This window comes from Carlito syrichta, unplaced genomic scaffold, assembly GCF_000164805.1.
Source record: "Carlito syrichta isolate Samal-C Ts95f unplaced genomic scaffold, Tarsius_syrichta-2.0.1 Scaffold309642, whole genome shotgun sequence".
In the NCBI taxonomy this organism is placed as follows: Eukaryota; Metazoa; Chordata; class Mammalia; order Primates; family Tarsiidae; genus Carlito; species Carlito syrichta.
In genome coordinates this window covers 274364-297350 of record NW_007253738.1, presented here as the reverse complement: position 1 = coordinate 297350, position 22987 = coordinate 274364, and the positions used below count along the sequence as shown (strand labels likewise).

General features: G+C 44.4%; 1 protein-coding gene across 2 annotated transcripts in view; it reads left to right on the top strand.

The window, feature by feature from the left end:
* The window catches only part of ERMARD (ER membrane associated RNA degradation), a 36945-nt gene extending 14290 nt beyond the window's left edge, over positions 1 to 22655 (top strand). For both annotated transcript variants that reach the window (XM_008067485.2, XM_021717312.1), the window contains 9 exons: positions 5942 to 5971; positions 7740 to 7808; positions 9527 to 9700; positions 10274 to 10357; positions 12174 to 12250; positions 13905 to 14030; positions 14365 to 14583; positions 19687 to 19800; positions 22467 to 22655. In XM_008067485.2, coding sequence (XP_008065676.2) covers positions 5942 to 5971; positions 7740 to 7808; positions 9527 to 9700; positions 10274 to 10357; positions 12174 to 12250; positions 13905 to 14030; positions 14365 to 14583; positions 19687 to 19800; positions 22467 to 22650 — 1077 coding nt within the window. In that variant the 3' untranslated portion in view covers positions 22651 to 22655. The remainder of the gene's footprint in view (positions 1 to 5941; positions 5972 to 7739; positions 7809 to 9526; positions 9701 to 10273; positions 10358 to 12173; positions 12251 to 13904; positions 14031 to 14364; positions 14584 to 19686; positions 19801 to 22466) is intronic.
* Positions 22656 to 22987: the final 332 nt, after the last annotated feature.

The following is a 22987-nucleotide window of genomic DNA, read 5'->3' as shown; positions in this document are numbered from 1 at the left end:
CCAACTATCAGTGAGAGAGAGACACAGGGCTGGGAAGAAGTGAAAAAAGACAGGTAAGAAAGATTCCCTAAAGAATACTGATAGCTAAACAGAGACAGGCCAAAAAAATCAAGAAACAGTATAAGTCAGAAGGTAAACACCAAACGTAATCTAGACCAACAGTTTCAATGATAAAATCATAGGTCAAAATAAGCGATCAAACTAGAGTCACTTCTGTGATCTCCGATTCCAGCCTCTCCCTTTTGTTTTTCGTTGCAGCATAGGGGTGGGGCTTTGTCTCCTGTTTCACACTGTTGCCTTAGGAGCTGAGGTAAAGTTTGTTGCTAGGTGGGCGGGGCAATGGAAGTCTGCCTGGAGAATGGCAAGGCAGTTTAAGCAGGTCTGTTTTTCTCCGCTTGTCTGGGTCCTCTGGGTTGGGGTCTCACGCTGTGTGCCTCAGCCAGGGTGGACCCGGAGTTCCAGAGCTCCAAAGTTCCAAAAGGCAGGCTGTAAATGATGAGAGTGGCACTGGGTCCCTACAGAGTATTCAGCCAGTAATGGAACCGGTGTCTCTGAGGGGCGGGCGCTCAGAGCCTCCCTGTGCGACCTGCGGTGCCGGGTGCCGGGCCGGGGAGAGAGCTGGAGGGAGCAGGGACCCAAAACTTCCCCGCACGCTGCAATACCTGGCCTTAGGAAATGAGGTAAAGTTTGTTGCTAGGTGGGCAGGGCAATGGAAGTCTCTTCCTGGAGAATGGCAAGGCAGTTTAAGCAGATCTGTTTTTCTCCGCTTGTCTGGGTCCTCTGATTTGGGGTCTCACGCTGAGTGCCTCAGCCAGGGTGGACCCGGAGTTCCAGAGCTCCAAAGTTCCAAAGGGCAGGCTCTAGACAGCGAGAGTGGCGCTGGGACCCAACAGAGGACTTCAGCCAGAAATGGAACCAGCGTCTCTGAGGGGCGGGTGCCCAGAGCCTCCCTGTGTGACCGGCGGCTTGATGCCGGGTGCCCGGGCTGGAGACAATGCAGCCGGGGAGGGATCTGGAGGGGGCTGGGACCGGAGACTTCCACACACGAGTAGAACGGCAGCAGTGGGGCGGGGGCGCAATATCTGGCCTTGCGTGGGACTGAAGTTCCCGGGCCTGCCCCCAGCGCGGTTGGTGGTGGGCTGGGGGATGGGGGTAGCGAAGTGATAGCCTTTTTGGGGAACTCACGTTCAGAGAATCTCACAAGTTCACCTATGCCGTCGCCATCTTGCCCCGTCTCTCCTATTTTTTTTTTTTTTTGACTTGGAGTCTCACTCTGTCACCCAGACTGGAGTGCAGTGGCCACTCCCTGCCACTGCAGACTCGACCTGCTGGGCTCTGGCGATCCTTCCGCTTCAGCCTTCCAAGTAGCCGGAACTACAGGCACGCGCTACCACGCCCGGCTGATTTTTTGATTTATTGTAGAGATGAGGTCTCACCAAGTTGCCCTGGCGGGTCTTAAACCCGCAGGCTCAGGCAATCCACTAACCTCAGCCTCCTAAAGCACGGGATTACAGGCTGGGCCACCGAGCCCGGCTTATCTTATGTACTCCTAATATGAATTTTTTAGCTAAGAACTTCCTTTGGGATGCTTCATTTTCTTTGTGGCTTCTTATTTTCGTGATTTTATAGGATATATATTTGTTATTTATGATTGTTTTTGATAGTTCTGTAATATTTCTAAGTAGTCTTTTTAACTTAATGAAAGTTAAGTACCATAAAAGTAGTAAGCACTGACTTCCTTTCTCTAGCCATGTTGATGGTATGCATGAGGTGGTTGTGGCCTGCCTTGGTGGGTGTTAGTGGGGGGTAGCTGGTGATGCTGCGCTGTCTGTTAACCTGAGGCAATGTGACACAGAGCGGCAGAGGCATATCTGGGGCTGAAACTGACCTTGGGAAAGTCATCAAAACCCTATGAGCTTGGATTTTTTTCCATCATGAAAGTCGATGCAGAAACTTCTATTTCCACTTCCAAGGAAGTTCAGGGTAGAGTGCTGCCAACAGCAGGTCCTGGAACACAGTTTCTCAACCCCTTCCACACATGCACACACGCCCCTGTTGTTCAGAGTTCCCACAGGAGCCCTGACACGAGTATCTTTTTCGGTTTCCAGCCTGCCTCCTCTGGCTCCTGGAATCTCTCACTTTGCCTCTCTGTGATAGTTACAGTTAGGTTCTGCTCTTAGTGACAGAGCACAGAGTAAAATGATCACATGACTTAAATGGGATAGAGTGCATTTTGCCTCTTGTACATGTGAGCAGCCGAACCGAGAGGGCAGTGCCGGTCATCAGCACTCAGCCCTCTGTCTCCTTCCACTGAAGGGGCCGTGCCTTCCTCAGCAGAGACTTCATCTTCATGGCTCCCGCTGGCTGCCTCAGCCATGACATCACACCCTAGCTAGCAGGAAGAGGGAGGAAGTGCTTGTCTTCCTTTTAGGGACACTTGCTGGAGGTAGCACAGGCCACTTCCTATAGGCCAGGACCTAGTCGCGTTTGCTGCCAGGGAGGCATAGGAACGTTCGTGGGTGCCTCATTTCCATGCCTCATTCCTAAAGGAGGTTAAGCAAACGAAAGCCATAAGTAACCTAAAAATACCAGTTTAGAAAATAATCAGCGGCAGCATGAGATAGGATGAAAGGAAGAGCACCTAAAGGAGGTGGAGGAAGGTCAGGGTGTAGCCTCCCATACTTCGGGTTCTCGTTTCTCCTACTAGCTCAGTTTCCTCTTTTTGTTCCTTTTTATAAGTGTTCTTCAAAACTCTTCTCAAGCCTGTCTCCCTTTATCTTCTCTCCCTGGGGGAATCTCACAGATCTCCAGCCTTAAGTTTTCACCTCTGTGGCAACAACTTAAAAATATTTTAAACCCAATAAAAATGAAAACGCAACGTATCAGAAGTTGTGGGTGCAGCTGAAGCTGTGCTGGCAGGATGGTTTTTAGCATTAAATGCCTGGGATCCCCATGCTGACATTTTTTGATCTTGAGTTAGATTTGCACCTCTTTGCTGAATATCTTCATGAGTTTTCCTCAGCATCTCAAATTTATGCTATTTCAAAAAGACATTTTTTCCTTCCACAAATTTGTTATCTGACATCCTATTTTGGTTATCTTTATCACCTTGTATCTGGCACCAAACGCTAACAACATTTTGTATTTTTCCCAGACATAATTCTCCTCATCCTCTCAGTGACCAGAACTGATGGTCAGTACTACCAACTTGCCTCAGCCCCCTCTCTGCAGGCTGAGGCTTCATCTGACTCTGCCATCCCTCCTGAGCTCTCTCCCAGCTCATCTTTATGATGCTCTTCCCTCCATCCTATCTCATGCTGCCGCTGATTATTTTCTAAACTGGTGTTCTTATGTTACTTATGGCTTTCGTTTGCTTAACCACCTCTTTGGTATCCTGGTGCCCACCCAATATAGTTCATACCTTTGTGTGGCATATAGGGCCTCAGTGTCCCATCACTGCCCTCTTCAGCGGTATTTATGTGACTCCTCTAGTGTGGTTTAGCCCTGGAACATGCCTGTCTTTCCTTGTACTTTGCATCCCACACCTGACTGACCTGGACAGCTGTGGCCATGGTGTGCTCAGTTGTGACAGCTGCTTTTCGCCATTTTATCTTGGAGGTGGCCCTATTTTGCCTCATCTGTGCATTTTTGTAGAGGTCTCTGCAAGTTCTTGAGTTGTTGCCCAGGTGCCCACGCTCGTGCCCTGGACCTGGATTGCTCAGCACGTTGTTGTGGAGTGAAGTATCGTCTTCCACTTACCAGAGCCTCGCTTGCCTGTGCCTGGAACTAACTGCGAGGTGGTGTGCTCACTGTGTGGCCTGGCACAAATACATGTGGTTGCACAAATACATAACATGACTGTTTCCACAGAGGTTGTAGTTTATCAAAGAATATCTCATGTTGTAGCCCAGCCTTTTATCCAGAAAGAGCAGGATCAGTTTGTAAGTAACACATACATGTAGATACTTTATATGACTTGTCAAATGCTATGCAGACACTGTTGTTATCTTTTTTTTTTTTTGAGTTGGAGTCTCACTCTGTCACCCAGACTGGAGTGCAGTGGCCGCTCCCGGCCACCGCAGCCTCAACCTGCTGGGCTCCCGCGATACTTCCACCTCAGCCTTCCAAGTAGCCGGAATTACAGGCATGCGCTATGATGCCCAGCTGATTTTTTGATTTATTGTAGAGATGAGGTCTCGCTGCCCAGGTGGGTCTCGAACCTGCGGGCTCAGGCAGTCCACTCACCTCAGCCTCCCAAAGGCACGGGATTACAGGCTGAGCCACCGAGCCCGGCCACTGTTGTTACCTTGAGTACTTTTTATGGAATAAGATCTCTTTAGGATCTGTGGAAGATGTAAGTATGAATAAGACTTTCTGAAGTAAGAAGCTTATCTATTGGGGGAGAGAGAAGACATTTATACAAATTATATAAAACAAGGTAGAAATCAATGTATGTGGTTTAAGTAGATTTTTAAAAACCAGCTTTTTGGAGAAAGTGGGACTATATAGTAGCTATTGGATACTAAGCACAGAGCTCAGGAAGAATTTTAGGGCCAGCAGTACAAGTTTGAGAGCTAAAGATGCAGAATGTTTCTTTTCTTTTTCTTTCTTTTTTTTTTTTTTTGAGTCTGGGTCTTACACTGTTGCTCAGGCTCGAGTGCAGTGGTATGATCACAGTTCACCACAGCCTGGATCTCCTAGGGGCTCAAATGAGCCTTTCACTTTAGCCTCCTGAGTAGCTGGGACTATAGGTACATGCCACCATGCCTGGCTAATTTTTAAATTTTTTGTAGAGATGAAGTTTTGCTGTATTGCCCAGGCTGGTCTTAAACTCTTGGGCTCAAGCAATTCTCCTACCTCGGCCTCCCGAAGTGCTGGGATTATAGGCATGAGCCACTGCGCCTAGCCAAGATCCAGATTTTAGAGTCTTCTGCATAATAATAAATATTGAAGTATATTGATAATATTAAGCTGAAAATAGGTTATTAAGTATGAATTAATACGGAAGTATTTCTTGAGAGCTAGCTTACACAAACACTGATTTCATCATAGTGTGTGTAAAATCTTACTGAATTCCCCCAGACACCTTTGAGAATGGTGTTATTTATTATGTCTCATTTTGCAGGAAAAAAACCTGTCTGTCTGTAGAGTGAGAAAAACTGCCAAGGGTTTCATGTCTGGGAAATGCTGAAGTTGGAAGCTGTATCTGTAGACTGTACTGATTATGCCAGGAAGCAGTATAAGTATAAAAAATAAGCAAAGGCTACTGGTTGGGTAAAATACTAAATTGTACTTGCTTGTACACAGATAACAGTCATCAGTAGTAGAAATATCCTGTTGTCTGAACAATGATCTGTGGAGGTCTGGGATCCTGAATTTTGAAAGTGGCTGGGCTGATGCATTGGTGAGGACAGTGTTCTTACATGGCTTGGTCACTGGGTGTGCTGTATTCTTTCTTTTTTTCTTTTCAGTCAGAGTCTCACTCTGTCACCCAGGCTCGAGTGTTGTGGCATGCTCATGGCCACATGACCTGCTGGGCTCAGGCAATCCTTCCGCCTCAGCCTCCCAAGTAACTGGGACCACAGGCACGTATCATCAAACCCAGCTGATTTTTTTGATTCATTGTAGAGATGAGGTCTCCCCAAGTTGCCCAGGCTGGTCTCGAACCCCTGGGCACAGGCGATCCTCTGGTTTCTGCCTCCCAAAGTGCTGGGATTATAAGCGTGAGCCACCACACCTGGCAGTTTGCTGTATTCCCATGTCTCTTATACTGTATTTTGCCAAGGACATTCTTCCCAAAGTGTTCCTAGATGACTGCTTGTTTTCACAAGAATATTTCAGATGTGTGGCCATGTACCAGAATTGTTTCCTGCTTTGATTGGTGTCTCTCTACTTGTATTTTGCTTTAATTATTTCTTCTCACTTCTTCCCTTTTCTGAAGTCAACAGCTCTCTATACCACCTTTGATGAGGTAAGTGATTAAATTTGTGAGGTAACTTGAAATTAAAAAATCTTCCTTTAAAGTTCAAATTCAAATACAAAACTAAAGATCAGCTGGGCTCGGTGGCTCAGCCTGTAATCCCGCGCCTTTGGGAGGCTGAGGTGAGTGGATTACCTGAGCCTGTGGGTTCGAGACCCGCCTGGGCAGGCGAGAACTCATCTCTACAATAAATCAAAAATTAGCCGGGCGTGGTAGTGCGCGCCTGTAATTCCGGCTACTCGGAAGGCTGAGGCGGAAGGATCGCTGGAGCCCAGCAGGTTGAGGCTGCAGTGGCCGGGAGCGGCCACTGCACTCCAGTCTGGGCGACAGAGTGAGACTCCAACTCAAAAAAAAAAAAAAAATGAAAACTAAAGATCAGCCATAAACCTTATGCTTACAGGAAAATGTCAATAGTAAAACAAGCCATAAAAGCTTAGAATAGATATAATTTCCAGGTTAATTTTGAGGCCCAGTGTTACTAATCTAGTTCTTAAACTTGTGCACATCTCAGAGTTGGAGGATGCCCAGGGATTTAATGTCATTAGCTATAATTACTTAGAGGCTTGCACTTTAGATTTAAGGTTAACATTTGTCTTTTTTGCACATGAAATATTCCTCAACTACTGTCATGAGTGTATATAGTATATACACACATATATAGTATATACTGATACATTTAATCTGTATATTGTAGGTATAATTCTAAAGATGAAAATTGGAATAGTAAAAATTACAGGTGAAAGTACCTTTTATCACCCATAGACTACAGAGGACTTTGTGTGTGTGATCCTGGATGATAATTCTTATGCACCTCAAGGGTGATGGCCTGTAGGAAACCAGGAGGTCTACCTGTAGGGGGTTGGGCTTCACATTGTTTTGCCTTTAAGAATAACTGTTAGATTCCTACATGAATGTGTGGTGAGTTAATTTAAATGTGCCTGCTTACCTGTAGGGTTTATTTTATTGGGTAAATAATTTGCCATTATTTGAATAATACATTTGGTAGTGTGAGATAGTATAGTCAAATCTATGTAGGGTCAGGTCTATAGGATTGGGTCGGGATGGTTGGGCTCCAAAGTTCATGTTGAATTAAGAAGTGACTTAGTGAATTAAGAAGTGACACATGTGTGCACACACACCCACCACACATACACATACACACACACACACACATACAACACTGCATATACACACATCACATCACACATGTCTACAATTAGGAATACATATATTCTTTTTCTTTATTTAGTTATTTATTTATGAGTCAGCGTCTTACTTTTGTTACCCAGGCTGGACTGCAGTGGCATGATCATGGCTCACCATAGCCTTAACCTCCTGGGCTCAGGTGATCCTTCTGCCTCAGACTCCTAAATAGCTGGGACTACAGGTGCATGCCACCAGGCCTAGCTATTTTTTCTTTTTTCTTTTTTTTTAATTTAGAGATGAGGTCTTGCTGTTGCCAGGCTGATCTCAAACTCCTAGGCTCAAGTGAACCTCCCTCCTTGGTCTCCCAAAGTGCTGGGATTACAGGTGTGAGCCACCATGCCCAGCCAAAAATATATTTATTTCATTATACTGGTGAAGAAAAGTTTTTCTGAACATGTTGCTGTTGTGTTTTAAAGACTGGCCTTATGTTATTTAATTTTCTTGGACTTTTGTAAAAGGTTATACTGAAGGTACTATTTCCTTTGATTCTGAAAATTCTGGATGTTTATGTCTTTGGACCAATTAATCCCTTTATTGATTTTTGATGTTTTAGATACTGGGAAAACACCTGAATGATGGTACACTCAATCAACTTCCTCTGTTCCTAGGAGAGCCTGTTATGGTAAAGTACTAGGTATTTTTCAGTCTCATAGTCTTGTATTTATGGATGTGATAAGTGCTTCTCCAAAATGGAGTCAGTTTTGCTTGTGGTTGGCTCAGGAACAATCTTAGTACACCATCACTGTGCTGCCTCAGCTTCCTGCACCAGCCAACGGAGGGGTGCTCCATATATGTGGTTTAAGGAGATTTTTAAAAATCAGCTTTTTGGAGAAAGTGGGACTATATGGTAGCTACTGGATACTAAGCACAGAGCTCAGGAAGAATTTTAGGGCCAGCAGTACAGGTTTGAGATCTAAAGATACAGAATTTTAAGGCCTGATGATGTAGCTTCCGTATCCCCTGACCTTGTCATTTACATGTACTTGTAGGTAGAAGGGCCTATGTTTGCCTTGTGAAATACAACAGTCAAATGTGACTAACAGAATTGAGTATTGGATGGAAAGAGAAATATTAATTGTTTAAAACCATTTTCTATTGATCAGTTTTTTGTTTTTTACTAAGATAACTATTTTGGATTATATAGATATTTTGTATTTATTCCTTCTGAGAGTTGGCAGATCTAGATTCTTTTTCCTGTTCTTTGATTTTGGTCAAATTTCTTATACTCTTTTGGCATCCATTTCTGCCATCAGAAAAATAAGATGATTGAACTAGTTTATCCGGTATTCTTTTCCATCTTGAATCTTTGTGGTTTTTTCATCCATTGGCAGTTTGCCTAGGTCAGTGGTTTTATTTTATTTTTTTGCAGACACAGTCTCACTCTGTTTCCCAGGCTGGAGTGCAGGGTTGCTTTGAGCTCACTGCAGTCTGGAGCTCCTGGGCTCAAGCCATCTTCCTGCTTTAGCCTTTCAAGTAGCTGGGACTGCAGGCATGCACCACCTCACCTGGCTAATTTTTCAATTTTTCTGTAGAGACAGGGTCTCTTTATGTTGCTCAGGCTGATCTCAAACTCCTGGGCCCAAGCAGTCCTCCCATTTGGCCTCCCAAAACACAAGGATTGCCAGTGTAATCTATCACACCCAGCCTATGTCAGTGATTTTCTGGCTTCTTTTTCCTATAACTTGTGGGAGGGGCCTTGGACTTGTGTTGTTGAAGGAAAAAGCAACTATCTTCACCAGGTTTTGAAGATGAAAGAGCATATGAGAAGGGAGAGTGGAGCTGGGAGAGGGGAAGCCAAGGGCTGTGCTCACATGTGCAAGAACTACAATTTCCATACTTACCTGGGAGGGGAGATACCGTGATCACGAAAGTGGTTCTCCCAGGGCGAGGCTTATCCATTGCACTCCGGATGTGCTGACCCCTGCGATTTCCCCAAATGTGGGAAACTCGACTGCATAATTTGTGGTAGTGGGGGACTGCGTTCGCGCTCTCCCCTAAAAATTAAAAAAAAAAAAAAAAAAGAACTACAATTTCCTTACTGCCTTGGAAAAGTTAGTTTCCAAATGTGGACACTGAGTTCCCTTCCTTGATGAGGCTGAAAACAAAGAAGACTTGGGTTTTCTGAGGCTCTGGCACCACCTAGGCAGTCAGTTCCTGTGGAGCTGAGAGGATAGCTGGCCACAGCATAGTCCCCAGAGGCTCCACAGCATTGTGGGCCTTGAATGCACCTGCTGCATTCATCACACCGCATCTTGATGAATGCACCTGTTGCATCAGCATCAGGTGTTGCCCTCTGCTGGGAATACTAACAAAACACTTTCTCTGTTTATTTTCTGAAAGGAGTTTCTCTGGGATTTCCTGAACCATCAGGAGGGTCCTCGAATAAGAGATCATTTAAGCCATGGGGAGATCAACTTTCATGAATTTCCAAAAGAAGCAACAAATCAGTTGCTTGCATTTTCCATTGTACTTTTACTCAGATTCATTGATGAAGATCTGTTGTCAGTTTTTAAGGTAATGTATATGGAAGAGAATCATTAACTAGATTCACTGTCATTCAGCTGTGAAAGAATATAGCTTATTTTTCAGATTTAACTAATAATCATCTTTTGTTTTAATATATCTGAATTGCAGTATCTTTTCCAGATACAGTTACATTTTACAGTTTCAACTAATGTTCTTTTCACTTTTTTCAAGATTTGTATGTTTAGCAATTATTTATAACTGTGTAATTCTTTTTTAGTTGTATTACTTTTTAGTGCTTAAATTACCATTCCCTAGTTAATTTTGCAGTTGTTTAGAACCTTTCTTACTCATTTCTACTTTTGTTGCACTGTGCACGGAAGGTGCATGTAGCCCTTGTAATTAATTATTGTTAATTGTCTGCATTTAAAATCATGTTTTTGGCTGTGATTTGACTGCGGTGCCAAACATATTTTAATGAAGACTTTTGCTTTGCCATATACCTGAGTAGAATTATTTTAAGGAAGGTGACGAGAATTAGAACTTTAAAAGACCTGCAATTCAGTGGGGGGGGGAAGCCTAACTTAAAATTATAGTAGCTAATGTCCATTTTCTCTAAACTAGGAAAAAGCAGCAGTAAGGGTGTTAACTAGCCTTGCAGAAGGCTACCAGTCTCGGTGCCATCCAGCTGCTCAACTTAAGAAGCAGGTATGCCAAGGGCAGGGTGTTTGGAGAGGTGTGCACATGTGTGACCCCACGTGTCTTCTGTAGCAGTGCTGGCAGGGTGTTGTTTGCTTGCTGAGGCCGACTTTGTTTGGCTCTAACCCGTGTGGTGTCTGTGTGTGGGGCCTGGCTTTGGCCAATTGCTTGGTTTTCTTGAGCCTCCAACCCGCCTCTGACAGTTGCAAGTAACAGCTGCATCTACCTCACTAAAGGTTTTTTTTTTTTTAACCTTATGTCTACTGCACTGAATGTTTTTTTGTGCTTCTCATAGTCCCCTAGCGTGTTGCTATTGTCAACCAGTAGCCCAGGGCTAGGAACAGTTTTTGTCTGTGCTGAGGAGTGTCATTTTTCCTCTTACTTCCCAAGACCAGCTTTTGTTAACATACTGGGACAAACTTTTCAGCATTTCTGTAGGAAGTTCCGATGTGGAAGCTAGCTCAGGTGCTTTATTCTATGTCAAATGAGGCATGGGAAGGGAAAGGAGCAGAGGGGACAGCCCCCAAGAAGGTAAGATCATGCTTGCCTCTCACTTGGGAGATTCACAAGTGAATTCCTGAAAAGAAGCTACAGCATCAGCACATGCGGGGTCAGGAAAGGTCTGCAGAGGCAACTCAGAGCCCCAGCACTGAGAATTCGAAGCCATGTCGATGTCTTATCAAAAGTACTATCAGTTGGAAGGTTGCCAGTAGTGGAAATAGAGAAACAGCATCCTAGAGGCGCTAAGAGAAGCGTGCAGCCTTCAGTGATGTGGTTGGGGGTTCCAGTCTGAGACAGGGCATTGGGCTGTGCGAGTATGATACTATTTCACTGACCACATTACACACTAACCTCAGCAGGGTCATTTTCACTTTCTATGAACAAGTCACAAAGGTGGATGTATCAGAACTCATTCAGGGAGTGAGGGTATAGATCACAGAAGGAAGAGAAGCTTCAAGAAGGCACGCTTTGACTTCCAACCTGAGCTACTCAGCCTCCAGCCCTGAGCTGCCCATGCCCTTTGGCCATCCTCTCCCAGGTCCCAGAGTAACAGCTCCTTGTTGCCAGTGGCTAATGTGAGTCCAATTTCCTGTCCCTCCTACTCCTGCCATCTAATATTTCTTCAGTTTTTATGTAAACTGAAGCATCCTGTGCCTCTTAAGGTCATTGCTCTGGTTATTACTCCTGTATAACAAATTACCCACATTCAGTGTTGTCGACAACCACCATTTAATTTATATATGTTTTAGTGGGTTGGAAATTTGGGGAGGATCTGCTGAGGGATCTGTCATGCCTCATGTGTGTTGATGGGCTGCGGTGCCCTCAAGGCTCTTCTGGGTGGATATACCATCTGAGAAGGACAGGAGCTGGCCAGAGTCCTCAGGGTCCTCTGCGGGGCAGTCCTGGAGTGACAGCTGGCTTCACCACAAGCATGTGGCCCAAAAAAACCAGGGGAAGAGCCCGCATCTCTGACCTGGCTTTGTGTTGGTTACAGGCCAATCACCAGAGCTAGTGTACAGGAAGGGTGGGGATGTAGGTCCACCCCTCAATGGGAAGATGGCAGAAGAACTTGCAGACATTCACAGGCAGCCCAGATATTAGTTGCCTATCAGCCCCTGCCATTTTCACCAGCCTTCCTTCCTCTGAAAATACTGAGTAAGAGAGTCCCAGCACACAGTTTAAAGATGTCATAAGATCTGTAACATTTATAGATATGTATTTTCTGAAAAGTGACTTAACATCCCTATTGCTTTAAAAACAAATTTCTTGGATGTTACTGTAAAAACTTGAAAAGTAACAAAATGTTTCCTGTGTTTCCTTCCAGGTGGTGAGCTGTGAGAAAAGACTCGGGGCATGGCCTCTGCTGCCTCTGCCAGCAGAACTTGAATGGGAAGCAGCCAGGTGTGTGTCATCCTGCCCTTGCCCTTTCTAGACCTAGCTCTAGAACCCACAAGGGAGGCAGCTGGGCATGTGTTGTCCTGGGCCATGTAGAACTAATTCCAGGGTGGGTGGTGTGGCTCAGCCTCTTATCCCGACGCTTTGTGAGCCTGTGGGTTCGACCCTGGGCAACATGGTGAGACCTCACCTCTACAATAAATCACAAAATTAGCAGGACGTGGCAATGCAGGCCTGTAGTTCCAGTTACTTGGAAGGCTGAGGTGGAAGGATCGCTTAAGCCCAGCAGGTCGAAGCTGCGGAGGTCATGAGTGTGCCATTGCATTCCAGCCTGGGTGACAGTGAGACTCCAACGCACACACATACACACACACACAAAGAACTAGCACTAGAACTCACAAAGGAGGTAGCCAGGCACATGTCATCCTGAGCTGTGGACTTAGCTCTAGAACCCACATGGGAGGCAGCTGGACACATGTCATCCTGGTTCGTTTAGATCTAGCTCTAGAACCCATGCAGGAAGCAGCCAGGTGTGTGTCATCCTGGGCCATGTAGACCTAACTCTAGAACCCATGTGGGAGGCAGCCGGGCCTGTGGCATCCTGAGCCATGTAGACCTAGCTCTAGAATCCATGCACAAGGCAGCTGGGTGTGTGTTGTCCTGGACTGTGTAGACCTAGCTCTAGAATCAACATGGGAGGCAGCCAAGTACATATCATCCTGGGTCATGTAGACCTAATTCTAGAACCCACAAGGGAGACAGCCAGGCACATATTGTCCTGAACTGTGTAGATTTAGCTGTGGAACCCGTGTGGAGGCTGTAAAACCCACCCGCCTGGAGGCAGCCAGGCATGTGTCATTCTGGACTGTATAGACCTAGTTCTAGAACCCACAAGGGAGGCAGCCAGGCAATGTTGTCCCAGGCCATGCAGATCTAGCTCTAGAACCCATGGAGGAAGCAGCCAGGCATGTCATCCTGGCTTATGTAGACCTAGCTTTAGAACCTATATGGGAAGCAGCTAGGTGTGTTTCATCCTGGCCTGTCTAGATACAGGTCTAGGACCCATGTGGGAAACAGCCAGGTGCATGTCATCCTGGGGCCTTGCAGTTGTGAGGTTCACTTAGTTTGACATTATTTCTTCTTTCACAAGGCTACTGGATGATGAGATGGGAGGGGGGTTGTCTGGACCTCGGGCTGGTGCAGGCAGTACAGGAGCTGGAGGTGATATGGGATGTATCTCCCAGCTGGGTGTGGGGCCAGAGAACACAGGGCAAGAGGCAGACTCATGGAGGAGGTAATGGCATGCCCTGGGAAATACTGAATAGAGAATTTAAAGGTGGGTCTGAAACTCAGATAAGTGGGGATGGATGGGGGTGGAGATGCTGGCACTACAGACTACAGCAGACATGTTGTGTAGTCAGAGTGGAACTTGGGTGACTCGGCGTCTTTTGTCCACGTGGTGCCTTGCTTTTAGCATATTTTAGCCTTTATTTTTACCACTGTCTCTGTGATATTGGATTTTTTTCATTTTACGTTTGGAGAAACTAAGACTCAGATTAAGTTCGGTGTTGAGTGAACCATTAAAGTAAACATCTTGCATAGGCACTCACATGGGCATCTAGTTATTGTCATGTACCTTGAGGTGTTTTCTGTTTTCCAGGTTGGAGGATAACTCTGAAATCAGTGCCTGCCACTCTCTAATTACTCAGATCATGGAGGGGCTGCATCACCACACACCTCAGCATCATTGTGTTTCCTGTGACTTGGACCAGCTTCCCACTGAGGCGTAAGTTCCAGGACATCCTGGACTCAGCTAGTTAGGATAGAAGACTCAGCTGTTCTGTGTTTTAGAGCTTAAGAGCTTGGTAGCAGCACTGAAGTTCTCACCGTTACTGCCTGAGAGGACTATTGAAATCAGCTTTGATAATATTTGCAAGCACGGGTGTGTCTGATGAAGCTGTAAATGCTGTGTTCTGTTCACCACTATCCAACGTTAATTGTTTACCCCCTGCTGTGTGTCCTGACCATGACACACTGCCAGCCCACACTCTGGATCCGGGCCCCAGAGGTGGGTGGGCATCAGTGTAAGCATGTCCACTGGAAGTTGTGCTCTGTTGCAGGTGGTCCCCGCTGCTCCATGAGCTCTGCAGCATACCCGTCCCCACGCTGTACTGCCCCAGAGTCGTTCTGGAAGTGCTGGTTGTGCTCCGAAGCATCACCACACAGTGCCACCGTGTGTCCAGCCAGGTCATTGCCACTGCAGAGCTGAGACACAGGCAGTGGGTGGAAAAGACACTGCGGTCACGCCAGCGACAGAACTATCTACGCATGCTGAGGAGGTGTGAAACTCACTTTCCTGTTTTGGGAGGGTGCAGTAGGCAGGAAGTTACCACAGAGGCAGCACTAGTCTTTCCTTTCAGATGTAACACAGTAGGTCCTTGCTGAATGCTGTCGACAGGTCCTTTGTGAACTGCAACTTAAAGCAAACTAACGGATAACAAAATCAGTTTTGCCTTAGGCTAACTGATAGAAATAAAAGTTACCACCGCATATTTTTGGTCACAAAAACATCTAAGTAAAGGTCCAAACACTTCTAACGTTACACATCAAAATACATGCGAGCTACATATATATTTAAGAAAGATGAATAAAAACAAGGAAGGTAATGATTGACCTGATTTTTGGTGAGACAGTGAGTGGTGGTGGTGGAGTAAATCAAGGAGTAATGTTTGAAAGTGAAAACTGCCAGGAGCGCTCCTCCCACCATACAGACAAAGCTACTCACAAGAATGGTGGCTTGCTGTACATGCTTGTGCCAGTCATTTCGTGTGTATTTGTGTGCCTGCTGTAGACTTCACAAATTTTTGACTTACAGTAATTTGTATTCCTTCATTTTCCAATCTGCCTGTGCCAGTTCAGGGTCGGGGTGACTGGATTCTGTCCCAGCAGCTCAAGGTGCAAGGCAGGAACCAGCCCTGGACGGCAGCACACACCCTTACACTCACACAGGGATCCTGTGGACATGCCAGGGAACCTCACGTGCACAGCTTGGAGCTGCGGGAGGAAGCCTGAGTGCCCAAGGGAGATGCAGGCTGACAAGGGGAGAACAGCACGTTCTGGCTTCAGATGGTGGCCCTGGTGGAAATTGGTTGTATTTCCCATAACATTGTGATGAAACAATGTCAAATAAAACATTATTCAAGGACCTGGTGAGGACACCTAAGGAAGCTGGAAAAGCAAGACCACCAAAATCCTAACTTCAGCAGAAGAATCACGATCAACAAAATAAAAGCCCAAATCCGGGACACAGAAGACAAAAAGATAATAAAAAAAATAAATCAGTGAAACAAAAAGCTGGTTCTTTGAAAGGATAAACAAGATTGATGGTCCCCTAGCTAGACTGACCAAGAAAAAGAGAGAAAAAGCCCAAATAAACTCAATCAGAAACACAAAACATGAAGTCACAACTGACCCTGAAGAAATACAAAGATTTATCAGAGACTACTATGTACACTTGTATGGAAACAAACCTGAAAACCTAAAGGAAATGAAGGACTTTCTGATATCACACAACCTCCCTAGGTTGAAACAAGAAGAAATCAAGACCCTAAATAGACCAATAACAATCCAGGAAATTGAATATGTCATAAGAAAACTACCTACCAAAAAAAGGCCCTGGAACAGATGACTTTCCAGCAGAATTCTACAAAACATACAAGGAGGAACTGATACCAATCCCACTGAAAGTATTCCAGGTGATTGAGAAAGATGGAACTCTCCCCAAGTAATTTTATAAAGCTAACATCACATTGATACCCAAACCAGGTAAAGATCCAACAAAGAGAGAAGTATAGGCCAATATCCTTGATGAACACAGATGCTAAAATTATCAACAAGATCCTAGCAAACTGAATTCAACAACACAACTCAAAAAGCATCCACCACAACCAAGTAGGCTTCATCCCTGGAATGCAAGGTTGGTTCAACATTTGTAAGACCATAAATGTAATTACATACATCAACAGACGTAAAAACAAAAACCAAATGATTAAGTCATTAGATGCAGAAAAAGCTTTTGATAAAATCCAGCACCCCTTCTTTATAAAAACCCTCGAACATCTAGGCATAGATGGAACATATCTCAAAATAGTAAGAGCCATCTACGAGAAACCCACAGCCAGCATACTGTTAAACAGACAGAAATTGGAGCCATTTCCCCTGAAAACTGGAACAAGACAAGGATGCCCACTCTCACCCCTCCTGTTCAACATAGTTTTGGAAGTTCTAGCTAGAGCAGTCAGAGAAGAGAAGGCAATCAGGGGTATCCAGATAGGAAAAGTGGAAATCAAATTATCCCTCTTTGCAGACGACATGATTCTTTACCTCGAAAACCCAAGAAAATCTGTCAAAACCCTTGCACTGATAGAAGACTTTGGTAAATTCTCAGGGTATAAAATAAATGTGCATAAGACATTCACATTTCTACACACCAATAATAAACAGAAACCCAAATAAAAAGCACAATTCCATTCACAATAGCCACAAAAAAAAATGAAATACCTTGACATCATCCTAACCAGAGATGTAAAAGACCTTTACAATGAAAACTACAAAATGCTGCTCAAAGAAATCAAAGATAAACAAGTGGGAAAATATTCCATGCTCGTGGATTGGAAGAATCAACATTGTTAAGATGTCCATTTTACCTAAGGCAATCTACAGATTTAGTGCAATATCCATCAAATCACCAGCAACATTCTTCTCAGACCTACTAACAATAATACAGGAATTCCTATGGAAACATAAATGACCACAAATAGCCAAAACAATCTCAGCAAAAAAAAAGAAGAAAAAAGGTAGGAGGTATCACACTCCCAGACTTATTATAAAGCTACAATAATCAAAACAGCCTGGTATTGGTACAAGAACAGACATATAGACCAATGGAATAGAATTGAGATTCCAGAAGTAAAACCTCAACTTCTCAACCAACTCATCTTCGACAAAGCCTCCACCACCTACCACTGGGGAGATGAGAACCTATTCAGTTAAATGGTGCTGAGAAAACTGGCTGTCCACATGCAGAAGATTGAAACAGGATCCCTGTTTCAATCTATCCCCATATACAAAAATCAACTCTAAGTGGATCAGAGATCTAAATGTAAAACTTCAAACTATAAGAACCTTAGAAAATGCAGGAGACACTCTTATGGAAATTGGAACTGGCAACCAATTCCTGATCAAAACCCCAAGTGCCCATGCCAGAAGAGATATACAGACAAGTGGGACTTCATCCAACTGACAAGCTTCTGCAAAGCCAAAGAAACCATCAAGAGAGCAGGGAGAAAGTCCACATCTGGGAAAAAATATTTGCCAACATTATGTCTGACAAAAGCGTGACATCTAGGATCTACAAGGAACTCAAATGTGCTGAAAAGAAAAAAACAAGCAGCCCCATTGCAAAGTGGACAAAAGACATGAATAGACAGTTCTCAAAAGAAGACATAGGAGCAGCCAACAGATACATGAAAAAATGTTCAGCCTCACTAGTCATCAAGTAAATGCCAATTAAAACTACACTGAGATACCACCTAGCTCTAGTCAGAATGGCCATCATCAATAGCCCCAAAATAACAGATGCTGGAGAGGATGTGGTGAAAAGGGAACACTTCTACACTGATGGTGGGAGTGTAAACTAGTACAGCCTCTGTGGAAAACAGTGTGGCAATTCCTAAAAGTTCTAAAAATCGACTTTCCATATGACTCTGCAATCCCCCTTCTCGGAATATACCTGGAAGAATTCAAATAACTCTATTAAAAAGATACCTGCACACGTGTGTTTATTGTAGCATTGTTCACAATCGCAGGAATATGGAACCAACTGTGCTGCCCATCAAAAGGACTGGATAAAAATAAATGTGGTACATATACACAATGGAATATTACGCAGCCATAAAGAACAAAATCATGAACTTCGCAGCAACCTGGATGGACTTAGAGTCTATAATACTGAATAATCTTTCACGGAAACAAAGAACTGAGTATCACATGTTCTCACTCATAAGTGGACCTTGAACAACTATCTTAATACTATAAGAAAAGCATTGACAGCAGGAAACTGTGGGGGTGTGGAGGGGGGGCAGGGAGGTGGGATTGGCAGTAGTGGGAATCTGCCTGGGGAAGAGGGGCACACCTCATCCACAAGGGTACCTGTACAATGAATATTTGTGTACCTAACCCTGAATTGTACCCTACAATTTTAAAATAAAACACTTTTAAGAAAGGACCTGGTGTATTTATTTCCAGAGAAAGTTATAGTACTTATTATTTTAAAATACTATTTGTAGTTTTGGCATATGGAAATATGAGTTCTGTCTACACACGTGAATACTTGGATTTAAAATATAACAGCAGATTAGCCCGAGTAAAGCCAGCAAGTGTGGTTATTCACTTGTAGCATACACTTTAGAAAATGTGCTACATCCTTAAATGACCATTGAGGATGAATTTCTAGAATTTTGGAACTGAATGGTACCTATGTTTCTAAAGTTTTTATTGGTTTTGCTAGATCCCCTTCCAGAAAGGTGATAATCAGATTACACTGACAATAGATTAGAATAGACTAGAAGCCTGTAATAGAAGCTCAGCCTGTAATCCCGTGCTTTTGGAGGCCGTGGTTTGTGGATTGCCTGAGCCCACGGGTTCGAGACCCGCCTGGGCAACTTGGCAAGACCTCATCTCTACAGCAAATCAAAAAATTAGCCGGGCGTGGTAGTGCGTGCCTGTAGTTCCAGCTACTGGAAGGCTGAGGCGGAAGGATCGCCAGAGCCCAGCAGGTTGAGGCTGCTGGTGGCCGGGAGCGGCCACTGCACTCCTGTCTGGGCGGCAGTGTGAGACTCCAACTCAAAAAAAAAGAATAGACTAGAAATGTCATTCTTTTACCTCGCTTCTAAAATGGAGCATTTTTTAAACTCTTCAACTGGTTTCATGGGAAAAATAAGATCTGACCTCAATTGGGACTTACTTGATTGGTGACGTGGAGCACCAAGTCAAGCACATTTTCACATTTGGGCTGCTTGTTTTTCCCTTGTGCAATTCTTCACTGGATGGCAAAGAGCGCAGGCGCCACATGGAGACCAGGCACAGACCCAGCTGTGCCCATGCTCTGGAGTAGCCAGTGCTTGCTGTGAAGACAGAGCCACGGCTGGCCCAGACCATGCTCCCTTGGATGACAAACGTGAAGAAGAGGGCCATGCAAGACAGGCTGGAGCCTGTGGCAGGCCGGGGCAGGGGGAGGCATCGGCTAGAGGGATTGAACACACACTTATTTTCACAAGTTTGACTTGACACTTGAAAGAGGTGTTGTTTAGGTGAAACAGCTTTCTTATGAAAGTGGAAAATACTTGTTTCTCAAATTTTAATCTACTTTTATCCATTTTTAGTATCAAGTTTCTGTCTCCTGTGCTTTACCTGGTTCTCGTACTCATTGCACTGGAATTGGTCAACATTCACGTAGTTTGTGGAAAAAGTGCTTATGAATATCAGCAGTATCTAAAGTAAGTATGTTGTACTTAAAAGAGGTGAAACCCTTTTGGTTATTTTCCGTGGTGATTTTTTTCATTGACTCCCACAGGTTCTCATGGACCTAACTGTTCTCTGTGGAGCTTGCTGCTAATGAGTTTGTGAATGTTTTGGATGCACACTCACATAGGCACAGTTCAGAAAATGAAGTGTAAGCTGTGCATTTCGGAGTTCTTCAGTCTGTGTGAGAGTAACCTAACATCTAGGCACAGATTGTGCTAAGCCTGTGGGAATGATGGAGGGGGCGCAAGGGCTGTCCCCATGGAACCACAGCTGTCTTGGGCAAGGCTACATCTGGTCCACAGGATAACCCTTCCACATCCACATGGCTCAGTACCACATTTGCTGTATATGACTAGTACCTTACATTTGGGAAGTCTGCTTTTTCAGACCATCCAGATCTAGTGGTCTGAAAGCAGGGTGGTACTTGTGTGGCTCACCTCACATCCAGACATTCCAGAACAGAGCAGACTCTAGGAAAAGGCTGCATGGGCTGTGGTGTGGGCTCAGATGCAGCTGTGGCTTCAGCCTCCCTCTGGTGCCGGGAGGCTCTTGATTCTTAGTTGGCTTCCAGCCAGTGCTTTGCAGGTAGCAGGCCCCTCCACACATGTGTAAAGTAAGCATGAAAATAGGGCTGTGGCACTTCATGGAAAGCAGTAGAATCCCACAGGAAGCAAGATGGTAAATACATGGTGTCAGCACTTGGTGACTAGATCCATGTGTCCTATCCTTGGCTCTGCTGACACTGTGGCCTGGTGGGGGACCTGTCCAACTCATTGTGGGCTGTGTAGCAGCATCCCTGGACTCTACCCACTAGATGCCGGGAGCACTGTTAAGATAAAACAGGCCATTGCCTCTGAGCTATGGCCAGGGCATGTTTTCTTAAAGCTTTGGCGCCCTCCCTTACCTTGGGGAGGTGAATCTCTTCCTCTAATTTACTTTCTAAATAAACTAATCTTAAAAAAAGATAAAACAAGATACAAAGTTGGGGGAAATTTTAGATTACTCGGCAAACTTTGAGAACTTGAAAATAAAAATGACCTTTATTCACAACAGTAAGAGATAACATTTTAGTGAATATCTCTTAAGGAAAAAAAAAAAAAATATATATATATATATATATATATATATTTTGAGTTGGAGTCTCACTCTGTTGCCCAGGCTGGAGTGCAATAGCACACTCACAGATACTGAAGCTTCGAATTACTGGGCTCAGGCGATCCTTCTGCCTCAGCCTTCAGAGTAGCTGGAACTACAGATGCACACCATGCCCAGCTAATTTTTTGACTTGCAGAGACAAGGTCTCACCAATTTGCTTAGGCTGGTCCCAAACCCCTGGGCTCTGGCAATCTTCTTGCCTCCGCCTCCCAAAGTGCTGGGACTACAGTCGTGAGCCACCAACCACACCTAGCAGTAAAATCTTTTTAACAGCAGTAGCTGTCTCACTGAAATGTGTCTCCTCCAAGCTAGACCCATCAAGAGTGGGAAGATGATGTGTGGAGGGTGGAAGATGCACTGCCCATAGGGTCCCAGGTGAGCTGGGAGTTTGACCTCTTCACATGAAGGCTTGACTGTGTGGGTCCTCATGCGTGGATTGCTTTCAGTTGGCTATCTGGGTTCCATCCAAACAATAGAAAATAGTGTTCTTGGGTTGCCAAAGTCAGCATGGGGGAAAAACAGAAAAACCAATGTGAAGCCCACATGGTACGGAAGGCCAACTTTACACACTGAACCTGAGTGTGCATGGATTTTGGTATCCGCCAGAACAAGTGTATATCCTATGTTGATGATGTATTACATGTTGTTTTGATGCAGATAGCCTGAGGTTCTTTCTGGAATTATGCCCATCATGTCAAAAACTTGAGTGTGTACAAGGGGGGACTCCTAATAAAATTGATTTATTTATAAAAATTGTGTATTTATTCTTACATGTTTAAACTTCAGTCACCCTCAAAGTACTCTCTGTTTGATGCAGTATACCTGTTGAGACTTTTTCCACTGCTGAAAAGTTTTTTAACTCATCAATTCTGATGCCTTTTAGTGCTTCTGCCATTTTTTCTTTCATCTCTTCCACATTGGCAAAACGTTTCCCTTTAAGGACCTTTTTCACACAGGGAAATAAAAGTCACTTGGGGCAAGATCAGGTGAACAGGGAGGATGGGTCACAGGGGTCATGCCATTTTTGGTCAAAAACTGCTGAACACTCCACATGGTGTGGGCAGGTGCACTACCATGATGGAAGAACCAGTCACCTGTTTGCCACAACTCAGAACGTTTCTTCCACAAATTGACACAACCTCCTCAAAACTTCCAGATAAAAATTTTGTTTGACCGTTTGATGTAGAGGAACAAATTCTAAGTATATTACAAGGGGCCCATTCTCCAAAAGATAATTCTGATTCAGTTTTGTAAACCTTTGTCTCGGTATCCAATAGAATTCACATTTCAGCATTTTCTCCTTTCCTCTAATTTGTATTCTCTTATTATTGTTTTATATGGATTTCTGAGATTTTCTTGACCCCTTAGACAAAAATGAAGTAGAGTTTACTTTAGGAATAATTCCAAGAATGAAAAGGAGACATGTAAATAACGATTGCATTTTATAATGGAATGATAAAGAAACTTTTTTCTTTTTTTACAGATTCTTAAAGTCCATCTTGCAGTATACTGAGAACCTGGTGGCTTACACCAGTCAAGAAAAGAACAAATGGAATGAAACTATCACTCTTACACACACAGCTTTGTCGAAAATTTGGACTTTCAGCGAGAAGAAACAAATGTTAATACATTCAACCAAGAAATGCATAAGTAAAGAAGTCTTATGAAAATATTTAGTCGGGATGCTTTTGGTTATAACAGAAAACCCAGTCTGAGTAGATTTTAGTGGTGTGTACATGGGAAGTCCCAAGGAAGGGTGGAGCTCAGGAAAGTCCATGGGAAGTCTGTTTAGTCAGGATGCAGTACTGATTTGCTCTTCCTGGCTTGTTGGTGTGAACCTCAGGCTACCTCCCCTTGGTGACCACATGGCTGGTCCTAGAGCTGAGGACAGGGTGGGTCTGCTGGCAGGGCAGGTGACCGCCTCCCCCTCGGCGTTGGTGGGGAACACTGAAGCCCTTCCTGTTTTTAGATGTGGAGGGCTTAGTGCAGACGGGGTGGGTTGGG